This window comes from Vombatus ursinus, unplaced genomic scaffold (assembly GCF_900497805.2).
Source record: "Vombatus ursinus unplaced genomic scaffold, bare-nosed wombat genome assembly UNPS02014793.1, whole genome shotgun sequence".
Taxonomy (NCBI): domain Eukaryota; kingdom Metazoa; phylum Chordata; class Mammalia; order Diprotodontia; family Vombatidae; genus Vombatus; species Vombatus ursinus.
In genome coordinates, this window is record NW_020954571.1 from 18419204 (window position 1) to 18439705 (window position 20502).

Below are 20502 nucleotides of genomic sequence, written 5' to 3' on the forward strand. Positions count from 1 at the left end.
ATCTCGTCCCTCCCTCCACCCCAAGATGGCATGCATTCTAAGTACCCCTTCTCCTAATCTGCCCTCCCCTCTATCTCTCCCCCCCTTCTCTTATCCCCTTCCCCTTCAATTTCCCTGTAGGGTAGGACAGATTTCCATACCCCATTTCCTATACATCTTATTTTTGACTTGCATATGAAAACAATTTTTTTTAACATGTGTTTTTAAAACTTGGGTTACAAATTTTCACCCTTCCTGCCTCCCCTCCCCACCCTCATTGAGAAGGCAAGCAACTTGATACAGGTTATACATGTGTAGTGATGCAAAACAGTTCCATAGGAGTCATGTTGTGAAAAACTAAGTATATTTCCCTTAATCCTATCCCAACCCCCATTTATTCTATTCTCTCTTTTAACCCTGTCCCTCCTTAGAAGTGCTTGCTTCTTATTACCCCCTCCCCAATCTGCCCTCCCCTCTATCATCCTCCTGCTCTCTTGTCCTCTTCCCCCTCATTTTCCTGTGGAGTAAGACAGATTTCCATACCCAACTGAGTGTGTATGTTATTCTCTCCTTAAGCCAAATCCTATGAGAATAAGGTTCACTCATTCCCTCTCACCTTCCTCTGTTTCCTCTCCACTGTAAAAGCCTTTTCTTGTCTGTTTTATGTGAGATAATTTACCCTGTTATACCTCTCCCTTTCTCCTTCCCTCCATATAATCCTCTCACCCTTTAATTTTACTCTCCAGATATCATCCCTTCATCTTCAACTCACCCTGTGCCCTCTATCTATCTATCTATCTATCTATCTATCTATACATCACACATATAATTTTTTCCCCCACCAACTACTCTAATACTGACAAAGGACTCATGAGTTACAAATATCATCTTTCCATGCAGGAATGTAAACAGTTCAGCCTTAATAAGTCTCTTATGCTTTCTTTTTGCTGTTTACCTCTTCATGTTTCTCTTGAGTCTTGTATCTGAAAGTCAAATTTTCTATTCAGCTCTGGTCTTTTCATCAAGAATACTTGAAAGTCTTTTATTTCACTGAGTGTCAATTTTTTCCCAAGAAGGATTATGCTCAGTTTTGCTGGGTAGGTGATTTTTTAGTTGTAATCCTATCCCCTTTGCCCTCCAGAATATTATATTCCAAGCCCTGTGATCCCTTAATGTAGAAGCTGCTAAATCTTGTGTTATCCATATTGTGTTTCCACAATACTTGAATTGTTTCTTCCTGGCTGCTTAAAATATGTTCTCTTTGACCTGGGAACTCTAGAATTTGACTACAATATTCCTAGGAGTTTTCCTTTGGGATTTCTTCCAGGACGTGATCAGTGTATTCTTTCAATTTCTATTTTGCCCTCTGGTTCTAAAATATCAGGACAGTTTTCCTTAATAATTTCTTGAAAGATGATGTCTAAGCTCTTTTTTTGATCATGGCTTTCAGATAGTCCAATAATATTTAAATTATCCCTCCTGGACCTATTTTCCAGGTCAGTTGTTTTTCCAATGAGATATTTCACATTGTTTTCTATTTTTTTTTTCATTCTTTTGAATTTGTTTTACAGTGTCTTGATTTCTCATAAAGTCACTTGCTTCCAATTGCTCCATTCTAATTTTTAAGGAAGTATTTTCTTCAGTAAGCTTTTGGACTTCCTTTTCCATTTGGCCAATTTTGTTTTTTAGGGCATTCTTCTCCTCATTGGTTTTTTGGACCTCTTTTGCCATTTGGCTTAGGCTATTTTTTAAGATGTTATTTTCTTCAGTATATTTTTAGGTCTCCTTTAGCAACCTGTTGACTTGCTTTTCATGATTTTCTTGTATCATTCTCAGTTTTTCCTCTACTTCTCTTACTTGCTTCTCAAACTCCTGTTTGAGCTCTTCCATGGCCTGGGACCAATTCATATTTTTCTTGGAGGCTTTGGATGTAGGAGCTTTGACTGTGTTGTCTTCTTCTGGTTGTATGTTTTGATCTTCTTTGTTACCAAAGAAAGATTCTATGGTCTGATTCTTTTTGTGCTACTTGCTCATGATCCCAGCCAATTACTTGAGTTATAAACTCTTTGTTAAGGTAGGAGTCTGCTTCCAGTGTGGAGAATGTACTGTCCCAAGCTTGGGGGTTTTGTGCAGCTGTGTTCAGAGATACTTCTAGGGACCTGAAAATTTTCACTTCTTTCAAGGTACTATGATCAATGGTCAGGTGTTTACTCCTTTCCTGGCCTGTGCTCTGGTCTATGAGTAACCACAAGCACTCTTTTCTGCCTTGGACCTGTGAGGAGGATTTGTTCTCCACCACCACTACAAGCTCCACCACGCCAGCTCTTCTCCTCGCCCCAGGACTGCCACTTAGAACTGTGACCCAGATCCAAGCATGGGCAAAGCAAGAGAATCCTGCACCAGCAGAGAGATCCCTGCAATCGCCCTCTGATTGGCCACTCAAATCCCCTCAGTCTGTGGGCCAGAAGCTCTGGAGGCAGCCACTGCCCCCGGGCCACACTCAGGGACTGGGGCTGGAACCCCACCATGCTTCTCTCTCACCACCACAGAAACAGACTTTTCCTACTGACCTTCTAAGTTGTCTTTGGCATTCATGGGTTGAAAAGTCTGGAAATTGCTACAGCTGCCTGTGATTCAGTCTGCTGAGGTCTGCTTCAAGTTCTCTGAGGCCTGCACTGCCTGCGCGCTCACACCAAACTGCGCTCCTCTCCTTGCCTGGCGCGATGTACTCTTCTGATCAACAATCCAGGCTGTCTTCTTTCCTTCCTTCCTTGTCCTCCCATAGGCAATTAATTATCAAGGCCTGTCAATTCCACCTCCACAGTATCTCTTCTGTCAGTATTCTCCCCATTGCCACAACCCTAATACAAAGGTTTTGTATTATGTACAGGAATAGAATTTCAATAGCCTCCTTAAAAGTTTTTTTCCATTCTCACTATCAATCCCCTCCTTAATTCATTCTTCATGTAGACACTGGGATAGGCACCAGTTCTGTGATTTTGTTTATATAGGACTGAGGTGTGAGATTGCTAGCCCTCCATACAGCCCTAACCAAATTAAAATGTAACTGGAAAATGTCTGAAAAATAAATAAGAATACAACACAACACAGATGATATTAATTTGTGATTTTCTAAGTCAATAAGACTGCATGGATCCCATGTTTCTCAGTTTGACATCACTAGTGTAGAGAATTTCCAAGCAAGGAAGCTCTCTCTACCAATGAGTCAACACTTTTTCTGCAGGATGTGATCTTAGAGATGCCAAGGGCACTAAAGAGGTTAAGTGACTTCTCCAAAGTCATGCAGCCATTTTTTGTCAGAGGCAGGTTTTAAACTCAGCTTTTCCTTGCTTCAAGGGCAGTTATCTCTCCACTACACCATGCTACCCTTCATCATCCTTCATACCACTCCTAAATTAATCTTGTTTATGCATAGATATAATCCTTTCATTCCTCTGTTCAAAACATTCAAAGATCTTTCTTGTCTACTGGGTAAAGTTCAAACTTCTTTGCCCAGAAATTTGACACCAAGATTGTTCTAGCTCCAACTCATATGGTTCTCTACCACATACTCTACAATTCCAAACAAAGTGAAACACTTTGCTGTACCCCAAACTTGCTTGTTCCTTTCTTTCTCTATGACTTTGTATATCCTTGTTTTCTCTCTAGAATGTCTTTATATCCCTCCTTTGCTTACTGAAATGTCACCCACATTAGGGGAAGAACTGGGGCATGAGGAAAAGAGCACATGGGCTTGGCATAGAAGACATGGGTTTGACTCTTGGCTACTGCTTACTGACTGTGTGACCTTGGTAGAATCCTTTCTTTTCTATAGGTCTCAGTTTCTTTAACAACTAGATGATTTCTAAGGACTTCTAATATTTTGTGATTATATAAATGCCATCTCTTCTGTTTGGTCTTCCCTGATTTTTTCTAATCATTAGTGACCTTTTCCCCCTTGGACCTCATATAACATTTTGTTTTCCACATGGTGAATATATTCTTTTCTATTATAATTATTATGTATTCTAGTTTTCTCTTTGTATTTCATATCTACTACTAAATCATAATATCCATGAGAGCTGGGATGTTGTTGTTGTTATTCAGTCATTTTCAGTTATATCCCATTCTTCACAATCCCATTTGGAGTTTTCTTGAAAAAGATACTGGAATGGTTAGCTATTTCCTTCTCCAGCTCATTTTATAGGTGAGCAAACTGAGGCAAACAGGGTTAAACAACTTGCCCAGGGTCATACAGCTAGTAAGTGTCTGAAGCAGGATTTGAATTCAGGTCTTCCTGACTCCAGGCCCATCACTTTATCCATTGTACCACCTAACCACCCCAAGGGCAGGGATAGGGTCCTATTGAAACTTTGTATTCCTTAGCCCTTAATATAACATTTTGAACATTGTAGACCCTTACAGGATTCTTAAATTTGAATTTGTTGAATTTGTCTTTCTGCTTAGTACCAATGATCAGAAAAATGTAGTTTGCTAATCCAGGTACTATCTTCCTAGGATTATTAGTACAGACAAGAAAAAGCAGATACTGATGCTTTTTCCTTTGGAGATGCACCAAGTGTGGAGATGCACCAAGTGTGGAGATGCACCAAGTGTGGAGATGCACCAACTGCTACAAATGATAGAAAGAAGCCAAGTATTTCTTCCAGATTTCATCACATCAAGTCAAGTCACTAGCTTCAAGTAGCTTTGAATGCCTGCTATGCTTGACCCTCATCAGTTCCCTATTGATATACTGATACACCTAAGTCAAACTCTATAACTGTGTTATACCAGCCCTGGAGGCAGATATCACCAACAGCCACACCCCAGGCCCAGGTTCTTCCATTCCCCTGCTTACCCTTGTCTCCCCATTACCTTGTTTTCATTGCTCCCTGAGAAAGTGCCTTTGACTGCCCTTTTTCTTTCTTTCTCAAAGACCAACACCCCTCTCCTCTTACCTTTGAAAAATGGGCAGATTTTCCATACAGTAGCAGCCCCTTCTCGGTTGTACTGGCCCAAAGCCAATTCCATGTAGAACAAAGGCATCCCAGCGATAATGAGAAACAGGGTATATGGGATCAGGAAAGCCCCTGTAGGACATACAAAGGGAGAGAATTTATTACATGAGATTTCCACTCATTTGTACCCTGAACATTTATCCTTTCCCATCTGAGTACGAGCACTTTTTCCTAGTCACACCAAAATAATTCAAAATTTGATAATAATTAAGACAAAACCTCTGCCAAGGAGAGACAATGTGGTACTGTAGAAAGAACTCTGAATTTGGAATCAGAGGACCTGGGTTCAAATTCTAGCTCTGCCATTTACTATCTGTGTGACCTTGTACAAGTCACTTTTTTGAATCTCAATTCCCCATCTGGAAGATGAGGGAATTGGACTAGAGAGCCCTCCAGCTTTAAATATATGATCCATTAGACCATCTGTGTACATAGAATATCATCCCTAAAGATGGCCATGTGTGCCAATTTGTTGGGGGGGAGAGGTGGTAAGGATAGTGAGCCCACCATAGCAAATATAACCTGCTTCTTGTATTTCTAGAGACCTTTTAATCCACACTGTCATATACTCCCAGAAGATAATGGAATCAGGAGAAAGACCTAAGAGAGCAGAGAGTGGCTGTGGCCTGAACCCCTGAACACCATAGATGCTCATTGTTCTGGCACTCTCAAGACCAGCCTGTCTGGCTCTAGAAAGGCTATCCTGCCCTCCTACTAATTCTCACCTGGTTCATTCAAGGCAGAAGGGAATGTTCTTCTTTAGCCCAAATGGAAACATAATTTGTGCCCCACTCACCAGTGCCTCTCACAAAATGGGGAGCAGGTGTTTCCATCAGGCCTACTATGGCTCTGAATAAGGCTGCAACATATTAGAATTAATGCATCATCTCCCACCTAGGACCCAAAAAGGTTTAAGATTCCCAGGAATAGGGACCCTCCCAGAGGTGGGATCCCTCTGTACAATTTTCCTTGGAAATCAGAATTTAAGCTTATACCATTATATGAAGTATTCTGTCTGTCTTGGGAATAGAGAGTTGAAAGGAAAAGTAGCAGAGGGTGAAATGAGAAAAAAAAAAACTTTTTATTTGCCAAATGCCTAACCAGAGGCCAAATAGTAATAAAAATCTTGCTGATGAAAAGAGGAAGCCACCAACTCACTTTGAGTCAAACATGTATTTGGAGCAGGATTTTCTTTTAATCCTTGATTAGGGATAAGTTACCCTGGGTCATTGATATACATCTCTCTAGTTCCAGCTTTTGTGAGACCCACCACTGACCAGGGCATAGAGTCAGTCTACAGCCTTAGAAGAGAATGAAGTTAATTAATCCATGAGATGAAGCCTTAGGCTTGATTTCAATGGCACAGGGGTATTACTTATGGGCTAGTCTGTCGCAAACCACTAAAAGGAAAAAAAGGGTTTGAGATTCCCTCAGTTGAAACTTTTGACAGACCCAAAGGGAAGACCAGAGATTTACAAAATCATCACTCTGGCTCCGGGTGACTCCCTGGTAATCCTCAGGGAGGAAGGGAGGAGATAAGCATTTATATAGAGACTACTATGTGTCACACACAGTGCCAAGTGCATTACAAATATCTCATTTGATCCTCAGAACAACCCTGCTAGGTAGATGCTGTTATTATCCCCACTTTACAGTTGAGGAAACTAAGGCAAACAGAAGTGAAGTGGCTTGCCCAGAGTCACATAGCTAAGTGACTGAGGCTGGATTTGAACTCAGGTCTTCCTGACTCCAGATCCAGTTCTCAGGAGAATTCATCTGGAGCCAGAGAGTGACTTCAGTCGCAGCAAAGAATGAGAAGCATGTAATAGCAGCAAATATGACACTGATCTGATATAAGTTGATGAACAGCTCTCATAAATGCTAGTCCTGCCCAGGTCACTAGCAAATGAACAAAACAAAGGGTTTCACTCCTCTTTCCCCCTAATTAGGCAACCATGAGTTTGGTTTTCATATCTAGTTCCGAAGCTCAAGGTAGACCTGGACAGAATCAAGATTTGGCTGAGAAACAGAAACACATACTTCCTGAATGTTGCTGTTAAAAAGAGCCTCAACAATCCCTCCTTCCAGCTCCCTCATTTTACAAATAAGGAAACTGAGTCCTAGAAAGTGTAAGTGCCTTGTCCAAGGTCACAGACTAATCTAATGCAAAAGACAGACTAAATCCCAGATCACCTGACTTCTATTCCTGTGTTTTTTATTATTTTTTTTTCCATTTTTGGGTGTATTTTACTTCAGGAACTGAAGATTTTCAGCACCACACCCATGGAGAAAACACAGAGCCAGAAAATATTTACCAAACAGTGGACTAAAATCCATCCTAGATTTAAAGCTAGAAAGGACCTTAGAGGTCATTAAGTCCAACCCTCTCAAAAGAGGCACCTGAGGAGTAGAGAGAGATTAAATGACTTTCCCAAGGTCACACAGGATTTGAGTGTAGGGCTGCGGCCTCCAGATCCAGGATTCTTTCCCCTATATCAAAAAAGTTTCACGTCTTCTTCAGGTTGTATGAACTGGAGTAAAACCCCTCCTTATCCTGATGTGCTCCAGTTCTGAGAGATCCCCTCTTCCTTCCATTTAGTGATTAAACAGGAGACAGGGTCCCCCTGCCCTAACCCCAAACCTATTCACCTTTCTTAGCTTCAGGAGCAAAGTTAGTCTGGTATAGTGCAAAAAGCTGAGAGGCAGGCAACTCAGGTTCAAAACTTGAGTTTACCATATATTAGTAGTGTGACCTGTTAACTGTAGAGATCAGTACCATCCTCTTAGTCCCTAGGATCACAGCCTGGGAGTCATCCTGGACTCCTCACTATCTCTCTTCCCTATATCTAAACTGTTGCCAAGGCTTCTCAATTTCATCCTTGCAGTGTCTTTCTAATATGCCCCCTTCTCTCCTCTGACATGGCCACCACTCTAAAGCAAGCCCTCATCACCTCACTACTGGACTTCTGCAATAGCCTGCTGGTGAGTCTGTCTGCCTCAAGTCTCTCCCACTCCAATCCATTCTCTGTTCAGTCACTAAAGTAATTTTCTTAAAATACAGACCCAACCATGCCATCCCCACCCCCTATTCAATAAACTGTAGTGGCTCCCAATCACCTCCAGGATCAAATGCAAAATGCTCTGTTTAGCATTCCAATACCTTTGTAACCTAGCCCACTCCTACCTTTCCAATCTTCTTACACCTTGCTCCCCTACACACACTCTGATCCAGTGACACTTGCCTCCTGGCTGTTCTATAAAGAAGACTCTCCATATATTGGCTCTGGGAATTTTCTCTGGCTGTCCCTCATGCCTTGAGCATTCTCTGTCCTCTGCTCAGACTACTGATCTCCCTGGCGTCCTTTAAATCTAACCTAAAACCCTACCTTCTACAGGAAGCCTTCTCCAACCCCTCTTAATTCCAGTGCCTTCCTTATGTTGATTATTTCCTATTTATCCTGTTTGTAGCTTACTTTGTATATATTTGTTTGCATGTTGTCTCCCCCATTAGATTGTAAGCTCCTTGAGGACAGGGGCTGTCTTTTGCCTCTTTTTGTATCCCATTGCTTAGCACTTAACGCTTAGTACCTAGTACAAAGTAGGCTTTTAATAAATGTTTATTGATTGATTGACCTGGAAGCAAGTCACTTTATCTTTCTAAACTCTGATTTCTTCATCTGAAAAATGATATAATGACAGTTTCATGACCTACTTCAAAGGGGTATTATAAGGAAAATTCTTTGTACTATAAAAATACCAGTTATTTTTTGTTCCCATTATAAGATTTTTACACCCAGCACTGAGGGAGATAGCCTGAACTGGAATGTTTCTTTACCACTCACAGGATCATAGATTTAGAGCTGGTAGAGAAGGTAAATCCAAACTTTTCATTTTAGGGAGAAGGAAACAGAGGCCCAGTGATAATAACTGATTTGCCCAGGGAAATACAGCCAGTAAGTGCCCAAGGCAGGATTTGAGCTCAAGCATTCCATGCCCTGCCTGACTCAATCCACTACTACACCTTCTTTTAAAGAACTGACATGTCAGAATTAGAAGGGACCATCTAAACAGAACAAGCTCTTTATTTGACAGAGTAGGAAACTGATCACATCTCACATGGATTATTGAAATGGCCTCCTAATTTGTCTCCCTGCTCACATATTCCCCTGCTCTAGCCTGTTTTCCACCAAGCTGTGAAGATGATTTTCCTGAAACAGAGATCTGACTCTGTCATCCCTCTACTCAAGAAATTCCAGTGATTCTCTCTAAAAGCAAACATAAACTTCCCTGTTTGGCATTTAAAATTCTTCACAGCCATATGAATGTAATGGAATATTCCTGTGCTGTAGGAAATTATGTGTGTGATGAATACAGAAACTCATGGAAAAATCTACATGAACTGATGCAGAGTGAAGTAAACAGAGCCAAGAAAACAATATACACAGTAACTACAACAATAGAAATGGAAAGAACAACCACACACCAAAAATTCTAAAGTGAATGTCACAAAACTATAGAGATCAAGATTGACTCAAATGAAGGGATGTAAGAAGACACCCCCACCCACCCCTTCATGGAGCTGGGAGGTGTACACATTATACGTGTATTTTGTTTTGTTTTGTTTTGTTTTCAGAATTTTTCAATGTATTGATCAGTTGTGCTAATTTTTCCCCTTTCTAAAAAAATATACTATTTGTCATATGGGATGGTTCTCTGGCAGGGCAAGGAGGAAGGATCCTGGGGATAACTATAGTGATATAAGAAACAGAAAATATGCATTTAAACTTATTTAAAGATATTATTCACAACTTGACTCCTTTCCTACATTTCCATCCTCATTTCAAATCATGCCCTTTCATAATTCTCTGATCCAATGACGCTGGCCTTCTTGCTGTTCCTTACACATGCCTGAGATGCAGCTCCCTCCTCCCTTCTGCCTTTTGGCTTTCTTCATTGCCTTCAAGACTCAGCTCTAACACTGCCTTCCACATAAAGTCTTTCTTGATCTCCTTCACTTTGTTGATATTGGATCCTCCCCGAAAAATCAACTTAGGTCTCTTTAGCATATACCTATATAGGCATCCATATAGATATAAGAAGCTCCTTGAGGGCAGAACTGCTTTACTTTTGTCTTCATATCCCTGGCTCCCAGATTTGATTGAGAGCAGGTCTCAGAGTCAGGAAGACCTGTGCCACATACTAGCTCTGTGACCCTGAGTGGGTGACTTAACCTCTCAGTGTCCCAGTTAGCTCTCTATGACTCTGAGTGGCAGAAAAGGGACTGATTTGCATTGGTAGAAGGTGTTTCTTCAGTAGGAGATCCTTATACCCATGAAATCACAGGTCTGGTGCTAAAACAAACAAACAAACAAACAAACAAACAAGCCCTTCCACAATTCAGATCCTTTAAATCTCAATCCAGTAGTCTCTCCACTCTGCCATGCTGCCTCCACTTTAAGTGATTGTTGGTCTTTATTCTGCTTCATACTATAGTAGTTATCCTGCTCATTAATTCATTCATTTTACCTACTATGTACTAGGTATTGCAATAGGCAAGCTAACACTACATCCCCAGAACTAAACCTGTTCACAAGATCACACTTACTATGACCTCTGCAAGATCAAACATACAGGTCTCTTTTCAAGATGTCCTCTAGACAGGAAAGTAGGCTCATAAAAATTCTCCTAGCCTAGGAAGAATGATCCTATCCTGGCATAAGGACACCAGTGACTCAGTCATGCTTCCTTCTTCTTGGTAGACCAGTGCCTCCCAGGCAGCAAAAGTGCCTGGTATTGACAAAGTTTAACTAATGAGGAGGGAGGGCTGTCCCATTAGAAGCAAACACACTTTTGTTACCTTCCAACCTTGTCTGGGTGAGTTTTTTTTGGAAGAGCTTGGAACACAGTTCCACAGAAAAACTACAAACCCAATAAAAGTCCCCTTTAAACCTGTATGAACACTATGCCCTTTGGGAAGATGTTTAGGCAGGTAGGTGCTCGATAATTCATTCAGAAAATATTTAGCTGGGAGCTCCAGCTATTGGCACCTTGTCATTTCAAAATATCCTGCAGTCAATGCCAGGAAGAACAACTGGTCTTGGAGAGGTTACCATGTTACTATTGGCATGGAACACTGAAGAGAGAGCCCATCGGCATGGGCTGAGGCAGGTTTACCTATAAGGTAACAGTGCCTTCCAATGCTGCCTAGAAAACTGTCTAGACTCACACTGGTAGAGTCTGAAAGGACCTTGCAGATCTTCTAGCACAACTCTCTTCATTTTACAGATAAGAAAAGAGACACCATCCCCCCCAGCGTGAGAGGAAGGACCTTACCCAAGATCAGCCAAATAGAGTGAGATAATGGGACTAGAACCCACATCCTCAGACTTCCAGTCCAGAGATTTTTTGGGTTTTTTCTCATTATACTATCTTGTCTCTAAGCCACCTTTTTAGAAAGGCCTGATATAGAAATTCATTTGAATCAACTCTTGAATCATTAACATGTTATTCAAGACAACCTGAGTCATAACTAAGGCAGAGGGCAAAACCTTAACCCCAAACATATTCTTACAGTGGTCTATAGATTGTTGTCCCTATACCATACATGCCTCAAAGGCATCATGGAGAGGCGGGGGAAGAACTGGTCTGGGAGAGGGCAAGGGAATGGGATCATGAATTGGGAAAGGTCAGGGGAGAAGAAGGAGGGGATAAGTTACCCCTCTTTCTACCTAGAGGGTCCTCTGTGCACCATCCCCTTCATAACTAGGGAAATATTCCTAGTTATATCTATCTCTCTATGCCTTTCAACTACTATTTCCCCTCTCCAAACCTTCCCTTGCAGCCAAATTTGTCTATTTCACTGTCCCTCAAGCACAGTATGACCTTGGTGCATAATGTACTTTGTACTTTGTCTAGTAAGATCCTAGGTTCAGACCTGAAAGTGACCTTCAAAGATATTAAGTCCAATAACCACATTTTAGAGATGAGGAAACTGAAGTCCGGAGAGGTCAAGTGTTGTCTCTCCACTCCCCCCAAAGGTTAAGTGGAAAAGTCAGGATTTGTACCCAATCTCTTTGACTCCAAAGTCAGAACTTTCCAGTGTACCACACCAGAGTTCTCTATTCCTCTCTGTCTCCTTGATTATTCTCTGCACTAAGCCATGTGCCCTGCACACAGCAGGCAACAATAAATGTCTGCTGAAGACTGAGGTGATGAAGTTGAAGTTGAAGTTGAAGTCTCACTCAAATCCTATTGAAAATCTCACAAGCCATAATGTCAAGGAGTAAATATAGATGACCAAATGCCAGCAGTGTTGTAGGTATCAAAAAATGAAAAATTAAATATTTTTTCAAAAACAGAGCAATGAACACCTTTTAACTAATAGAAGATAAGGGTCTCATACCTGACAAATTAATAAAGTATTTGTCAAGATGTGATCTGTAATGGACAAAGGTGTTGATATGAGTAAGAACATTAGAAAATTTTGCTTAATGTATCTGAAATTATAGCACACTGGATAGAGCATTGGTTTTAGAGTACAAAGACCTGGGTTCAGTTCCCATCTTTGTGCTTCATACTAGTTGTAATCGGGCAAGTCTCTTCCATTCTCTGGGCCTCAGTTTCCTCAGCTGTGAAATGAGGGGATCACATTAAATGACTTCTAAGTTCCCTTCCTGTTCTAGATCTAGGATCCTATGAAATCAAGAAATTACAGATTGTGGGATCTGCCAAGGGTATTCATCATGTGAACCAGCTATTTTGGATGGAAATGGAGAAATGAGTCTGTAGACTTAAGGTGTATACTTTAGAAGACTAGCTGAACTGTGATGGAGTAGAAAGAACTCTGAATACCTGGGTTTGAGTCCCAGTTCTGACACATACTGGGCTGTGTGACTTTGGGCAATTCATTCCCCTCTGTTTTCCCCCATCTATAAATTGATAGCTATTGGCTAAATGATCTCTTGGGTTCCCTTCCAATTCTAACTTTCTGTAATTGTCTTGGATTCCCCTTCAAGAATCTTCATTCTTCTTCAGTCTTTAAGAATCCATTGCTTATTGTCTAAAGGTGAATCAAATCAACAAGCTTTTAATTATCTAGTATGTGCCAGAGATGAGACATAGCCTTGCCTTGTTGGTTTCAGAGATAGAGTTTAAGTCTCACCTCTGAAACAACCTGGCTGTGTGACCCTTGGCATTGAACTTAGCTTCAGTGCTCCCAAAAAACTCCAAGGCATAAATGGTACAGAAGGCGTCCATCTCAATTGGCAGGAGCAGGTCCTCACATGGAGCTCCCTCCACTAATGTAATTACAAGCCCAGTTAAAAAAAAGAAAAGCAAACCAGTGCATTCATGTTATAGGCACTGAGGATAAAAATACAAAAATGAGACAGGCCCTGCCCTAGAAGAGCTTATATTCTAGAAGAAAGTCCTTTCTCATTAGGACACGAAGACCAAATCACATCGATAAAAAAACACGCGCACGCGCGCGTGTGTGTGTGTGTGTGTGTATCTTTAAGATGATGAATTTTTTTTTCTTTTTATCCCCAGAGCCTAGCACAGTACCTGCCACACAACAGACAATAAATACTTGTTGTTTGATATGTAGCCCTTGATAGTTTGAAACAATTACATTGCAATACCTCCATGTAGCCATTAAAATAATTGCATACACAGAATAGAAAGTCCTTTTCTCAGAGAGCTGAAAGAACTGACTCCCTCATGATTGTATCATTGGGTCCTATGATATGAGAAGTCATGTCAGCTAAAGAGAATATTTTCTCCCTCTGTTCATGTATCCACCTGGACCAGATGCTGCAGCTTACTGTAAATAGTAATTTCAGCCACCAGCATCCTGAGCAGCTGCTCACCTCTGCCTCACAGTCTCCTGAGCTCTCTGGCCCACAGAGATGCCTCAGGAGGCACTTGAGGCTTGGAAGCCCAAGAAAAATACCAGGGGGCTAGGTTGGTTGTCACTGAAGATCACTGCTCTGCCCACTCAATGCCACCATTTCAAAAGAATACCTATAAGAAACCTAGAGTCTAACCTTTCTCTGAGGAAAAGTAGACAGAGAGCATCTCACATCCACATGAGAGTAAAGGAGTCAGAGGAATAAGGGGCCTTTGAGAGCATTAAGTCCACCCCATCCCTCATTTTCCTGAGAAGGAAACTAACACCTGGACAGAAGTGACTTCTCCAGACTCCACTTGGGGAATAAAAAGAAGAGTTGGCTAGGAACCCAAGTCTTCTGACTTCAGAGATAGTATTCTTTCCACTACACTAACCTATTGCTTGCATCTCCCTGACTCAGCAGTGGAGACCCCTAGAATTCCCACTCAATGAGCCATTAAGAACAGATCCCTTAAATAATAATGTCTATTTATTGCCTTGTAGTAGAAGCAGAAGTCCATTCCAGGAGCCAACACTGTACTGCATGGACATTGAGTGCCCTAGCAAGATGTCTAAGTGGAATAGTGTAAGGAGGCAAAACAAAACCCTTGACAATAACCATTATACCCAAATCTTTCTTCCCACTCTATGTCCACAGTTGTCCTGAACCAGTCCCCAAAAATGCCATTAGCTCTTACAGCCGAGGTGACAGTATTCCTAGGTCATGGCATTTTGAGCTGAAAGCAACCTTAGGTATCCATATGACCTCTCAGCTGTGGCTGCTGAGTGAAGTCATGGGGACTGGAGTGATAAGGGGAAAAAAGTCTAGATCTGAGGAAGGTACTGTTCCGTTCATATTTGTACCAAATACTGACTTCACATACCTCTTTGCTGCTATAGGAAGAATTGATGTAATTTGCAGTTTGTTGACTTTCATTTTCAGATTTTTATCATCTAATTCACATGATTCATTTCATAAATGAGGAAACTGAATCCCAGAAGTTCATATAGATAAGAAGTGGCAGAATTTGGAGCAGAACCCAGGTCCTCTGACTCGAAATCCAGTGTGTTTTCCACTACACCCTCCTACACTATTCAAAGGATAATAGGGGAGGGGGGTCTCTCAGAAACAGATCAAAACCAGGATTCTGCACTCTTCCTGCCCCGTCCACCTACTCCTCTACTCTCCAAAGAATTTTGTTTGTTTGTTTCCCAAAGTCCCATACTCTTAAGCAGAAGTCTGAATTCACTTCAATTCTGCTTCAGTAGATACCACAGCCAGACATTCCTAGCCTCAGATTGCAGTTCACCAATAAAACTCTTGGAATCAAGAGTTAGATTTCCCTTCCATCTTCCCCCAAAAGAAGCTAGATCTGACTTCCACTGCCCTCTGCCACCCCCTGTCCCTAAGCGCTCTGTTTCCGACACTTGCTTTTATGTCATTTTTCCCTTTACCCTTCACAGCTTTCTTAGTGTGGAGAGAAGGAACTTGAGTGAAGAAAGCTTCCCTGTGCTCCAGGACGTTCCACTCTCAAGCCCACAGCCATAACCTGGATTGTACCTCAGATCTCACCGTTTTTACTGCCAGGACCTCGGGATTGGCTGAGTTTAGGAGCAAGTTAATTGCACATCTTTCTCCCAAGACAGATCTCTAGTTTAGTGGAAGGGCAATCTCCCCTAACCTCCTCCTCTCAGAGACTTCGCTATCCTCGCTTTCCCCCTTTCACAGTTTGCTGACTGCAGGTTGCGGCCCGCTCACAAACCTAGAATTCATACTTCCGAACCACGGGGAGGGTGGGAGAGCGGAGTAGGATAACCTTTAATGCTACGGATCAGAACCCAGGTCCGGGGGGAAAAACACTCAGGAACCTGGAGCTGCACTCTGACATAGCCTAATGAGTTCTCACTCAGCACTCCCCACTTCCCCAGTTTCCACTAGCTCTGACAGGTCCCAGATAGGGTTCTTTGTCCTGCCTGTCTGAGCTCCCCACTTTTTTGTTTTTGTTTGTTTTCTTTTTTTTTTCTTTCCTTTATGGTCTCTGTTCTCAATGCCCGTGCGTACTACTCAGTCTTTCCATAACCCTGGTTCCAATCTTTCCGTGCGCGCCTGTCCCAGTCTCTCTATCCATAGCACCATACTGAGTTCCGTTCCCCAGGGCTCTCATCGACTCCCAGTGTGCCCATGTGGCAGCAATTTCCCCTGCACCTAGTGTCCCGCATCCCCTCAACTTCCACCCGTTCGTGCTCCCACAGCAAAAGCCCCCAACATGAGCCGGGTCTCTCACCGCCACCATTCTTGTAGCAGAGGTAGGGAAAGCGCCAAACGTTGGCCAGGTCTACCGCAAAACCGATCACAGATAGGAGGAAGTCAATCTTCTTGCCCCAGGTCTCCCGGAGTTGAGAGTCCCCGCCTCGGGGCGCAAGGACGCACTGAACCCCGTTCTGCTCCTTCACCAACACCAGCTCCACAGCTTTCCGAGTGGGTTGCAGAGGTGGCGGCGGCTGCCCGGGGCCCTGGCCAGCTCCACCGCACTCTGGCTGCACCTGCGGATTCATCCGGGCAGGGAGCATGGACGCGAGCGGTATCAAACTGGACGAGCTGGGTTCGAGCTCCAGCCGGAGCCGGGGCGGGCGGTGGCTCTGCTTAGACAAAAGGGAAGGAAGGGAGGGAGGAGAGACGGGCGGTCACCGGAGCCGTTCCGCCTTGTGCGGGGACCTCCCCTCGGACAGAACTGGGTCCTGGAGATGGGGTACTGAAGGCGAGAGGTGAGGGAAACCAGGGAAAGGGACAGGGGGACCACTTCTTTTGGGGAAGTTCGGAAACAGATATCTCTGCCAACTCCGGATTAGACTGGACCCAACAGGTAAAAAGTTGGAGAGAGTGACCCAAGGTCCGTGTCCGAACAACTTCCCTGTCCCTATCCAGCAGGGGAAGAGACTCAGGGAGAAGACTTGCTAAGCCCCTTTGGTCGAAGGGCTTGTGGGGTGTCTCTGGAAGTCTCTGGGAAACCTGTGCTGAGGGTTACAGGGACAGAGACACACCGCGGGACCAAGCCGTGACTAAGTGAGGTTCGTATATGGAACGTTCAGTGATACCGTCTTCAGCCCATTCACCAAGACTCCCACAGACTCCCTCCTGCTGCAGTCCTGTCCCCGGGACCCGACCAAGCGAGAGGACCGCGCAGCTCCCTCTTGTCCGTGCCACCACTGCCTGGGAGCGCACAGCCTCTCGCACCCTTCGCTACAAGGGGCGTCACATGCACGTACTCTACTCCTCAGTTTCAAGGCCCCCAAGACCCTGGTGCTCTGTCAACCTTCCTCCTTACACTCTCACCCTCATATGTCCCCTGAATCCGCCCAAACTCATTGTCTCTGTCTGTCTCACTTTGTGTCTATGTCTCACTCTGTCTCTGTCTCTTTATCTCTGTGTTTGTCACAGTCTGTCTCTCACATGCCTAGCCTGCTCACACACATTGTGAGAAAAGTGCAAGTCTGAACCACCTCCACACCCCTAAGTCTCCAGTGTCCCGTGTTCAGTATCTGGTCTAGTGTCTGAGAGTCCGAAATTCAAAGCTGCTTACTCCTGGGGCGATGACTTGTCCGGCTTGTGCTCCCTTCTCCTGTGTTCCCAGCCCCCCGTGTCCAACTGCCCTCGAGGTCAGCGAGAGTCAGGTGGAGTCGCGGTCTCTGCCTGGTTAGCTCTGGCTGCGAAGGGCGGAGGGCAGGCTGGTAATGTAGCCTGCGCCCCCAGGTAACGCATCGATTGCATTACAAAGTTCCCAGTCCTGGCTCGGTCTGGAGCCTGTTAGAGCTAATGGAGACTGACAGCGCTGCGGCGAGATGGGGACACGGAATGGACTTCACCGGACGCAGGGAGCCCCACATCTCAGATCACACGCCAAGCAAAGTGGTAGCCACTAGTTCCTCCGCATTTCAGGGTGCCAGTGTCTCGTCCCGGTGGCTACAGGACACTGGCCCTGGCCTCGACGTCTGGCAAAATGAAATGCACAGTGAGCTGGGGGCAGGGGGGGGGGGGGCGGCGGAGATTGAATACTTGGCTGGGGTCGCTGGGACTTGAGGCCCAAGACAATCAGACACTGATCTCGTACATTAGAGCCGAGATAGGGGAAACCCCTACTTCGGAAACAGGCACTGAAGAGCAAAGGAAAGTGATCTCAGATAGAAATGTCGCCGGGGTACAGCAGGGCAGGAGGTGACATGCAAGGGACAAAGGAAAGAGAGACATGATTTAGTGTGTAGAGTGCTAGATTCATAAGAGATGCAAACATACCTTTCTTCAACCCTTTCTTCAAGTACTTACTATTGCACGTGACTATGGATAAGTCACTTAACCTTTCATAATCTCAATTTCTTCATCTGTCAGATGGGAGTGATAGTTCTTCCACCACCTGCCTCAGTAAAGATGTTATGTGGAAAGGGTTTTGCTAAACCTCTAGAGCAGGAGTTCTTAACCTGGGGCCCCCTGCTGATTTGTAGGTACATGAACTTAGACTGGGACAAATTACAACCTTATTTTCATTAACCTCTGACTGGAAATTTACATTTCAATTATTTAAATCTTTTTTTTTTCCCCTGGGAAGAGTCCATAGGTGCCAAAGCCATCCATGACACAACAAAGATTAAAATTTTGTTACAAAATGCTATTATTGTTTCTTCAATCAGACCATAGGGAATAACATTGGCCATTAACTATTATGGGGAAGGGCAAATGAGAAAGAAAAAGTGATCCAAGTGTTTTGGGAAAGGGGGAAGACAGGAGAAGCCTAGAGTACAATTTTGCCAGAGGACTCAGATATTTGATCCTTATGAATCTACACATCCAGAATCCTTTGGGTCTCTTCCATCTCTCTACTCAGGTTTTCAGTGGGGACTGGAACTCTGTTCATTGTGGAGGCCCCAAATCCCCAAAATCTCAAGTGTTATCTTTCTGTAAAATTGCAGAGTTATCCTGGGATGTTATCTCAGCACCCTCTCCAACAACCCTGTGAGGTAGATAAGGTTCCTGTTACTATCCCAATTTACAGATGGAAAGATTGATTCAGATATAAAGCCCATTGATCAAGGTTGCATGGCTAGTTAATGGTGCTTTGAGGGTTAGATAGTGGCTCTTGGTTAAATGATCTTTTTGTTATACCTGCTGAGCCTTCAGAAGCTTAGCAGGGAAGCCCTGAACTGCCATAGTTTCAGCCTAAGATTTTATATATGTAATGATTTCCTGAGGGCAGAACTGACATCTAGTTGGGGATGAAGGGGTGGTCATTTCCAGCTGGACTTTGCTCCAAGTCCCCAGGTCTGCATCTGCCCCCAGGGCCTTTGGAGCCATCTGGCTTCTCTAGAGTCTCTTCATTCCAATTCCCTCAGGACTGAAGGATGGAGGGGACTCAAATCTGAAGAATTATCTAGAGCTAATGAGATAGGGAGGGCTATGTCACTTTCAGTTACAGTGGCACTTGGTGACAGAGGTAGTAGGAAGATAAGGCTGTCCCTGTTAATGTAAAGAGGACCTGGCCTCCATTATCTTCCTTCAGAGGCTGTGATTCTAAGGGTCTGAACTGCTCTGGTCATTTAATTCTCTCAGCTTACTGGATATGGAGTCAGGGGATCTGGTTTTCTAGCCTGGTTCTACCATTGCCTGTGTGACCTTGGTTAAGTCACTTCCCCTTTTTGAGACTGTTTTCCTACCGGTTGGACTATATGATTTGTAAGATCCCTTTCAGCTCTAAATCCTGTGATTCCTTTTGGTTGAGATTAATTTAATAGAGAACCTCCAACAATGCACCTTTCCCAAAGCACAGCGGAACCTCTGAAATTCAGTCGCCTGGCCTAAAATCACAACTAAGTGGCAGCCATTAACAAATTGTTCTGGCCACCCAGATATAATCTAACTCACCTCTGCTATTTCTTCCTCTTAGGAACCCTACTGTTCTTTAAGATTCAGCTCAAGCACCACCTCTGTGTAAAGTTTTTCCTGTCACCCAGCTGCTAGTGCTCACCCTATCAATTAATCAGTCAGCATTTATTAAGCACCATATACTCATTGATGGAGATACAAAAGCAGACAAAAAAAAAGTCCTTGACCTCAAGAAGCTTACAATCTAATGAAAGAAATTACATGCAAACAAATATATGTAAAGCAAACCATGCACAGGATAAATAGAATATAACAGAAGGCACTAGAATTAGAGGAAAGCTTCCATTAAAAGATAGGATTTTATTTGAAACTTAGAGGAAGTCAGGTAGGTCAGTAGGTAGATCTGAGAAGGGAGATCATTCCAGCTATGAGGGCCAGCCAGTGAAAATGTCCAGTGCCAAAAGATGGAGTGCCTTGTTGGTGGAACAGCCAGAGGTCAGTGTCACTGTGTGTGTTTGTCAAGGCTTTGTAAGAAGACTGGAAAGGTAGGAGGGGACTAAGTTATGAAGGGCTTTGAATGCCAAACAGAGCATTTTGTATTTGATCCTGGAGTAAAAAAATAGTTACTTGAGTTTATTGGTGGAGGAAGGGTGTATCAGGAGGAATGAAGTGATCAGATCTGAACTTTAGGAAAGTCACCTTAGTGTCTGAATGGAGGATGGATTGGAGTGGGAATAGACTTG

At 43.4% G+C, this 20502-nt stretch overlaps 1 protein-coding gene across 1 annotated transcript in view; it reads right to left on the reverse strand.

Annotated features, from left to right (window-relative positions):
• Nucleotides 1–16458, reverse strand: part of SLC6A2 (solute carrier family 6 member 2) — a 63610-nt gene extending 47152 nt beyond the window's left edge. Inside the window, exons 1-2 of the mRNA XM_027869788.1 lie at nucleotides 16173–16458; nucleotides 4941–5072 (exon numbers count right to left, since the gene is read on the reverse strand). Coding sequence (XP_027725589.1) covers nucleotides 4941–5072; nucleotides 16173–16458 — 418 coding nt within the window. The remainder of the gene's footprint in view (nucleotides 1–4940; nucleotides 5073–16172) is intronic.
• Nucleotides 16459–20502: the final 4044 nt, after the last annotated feature.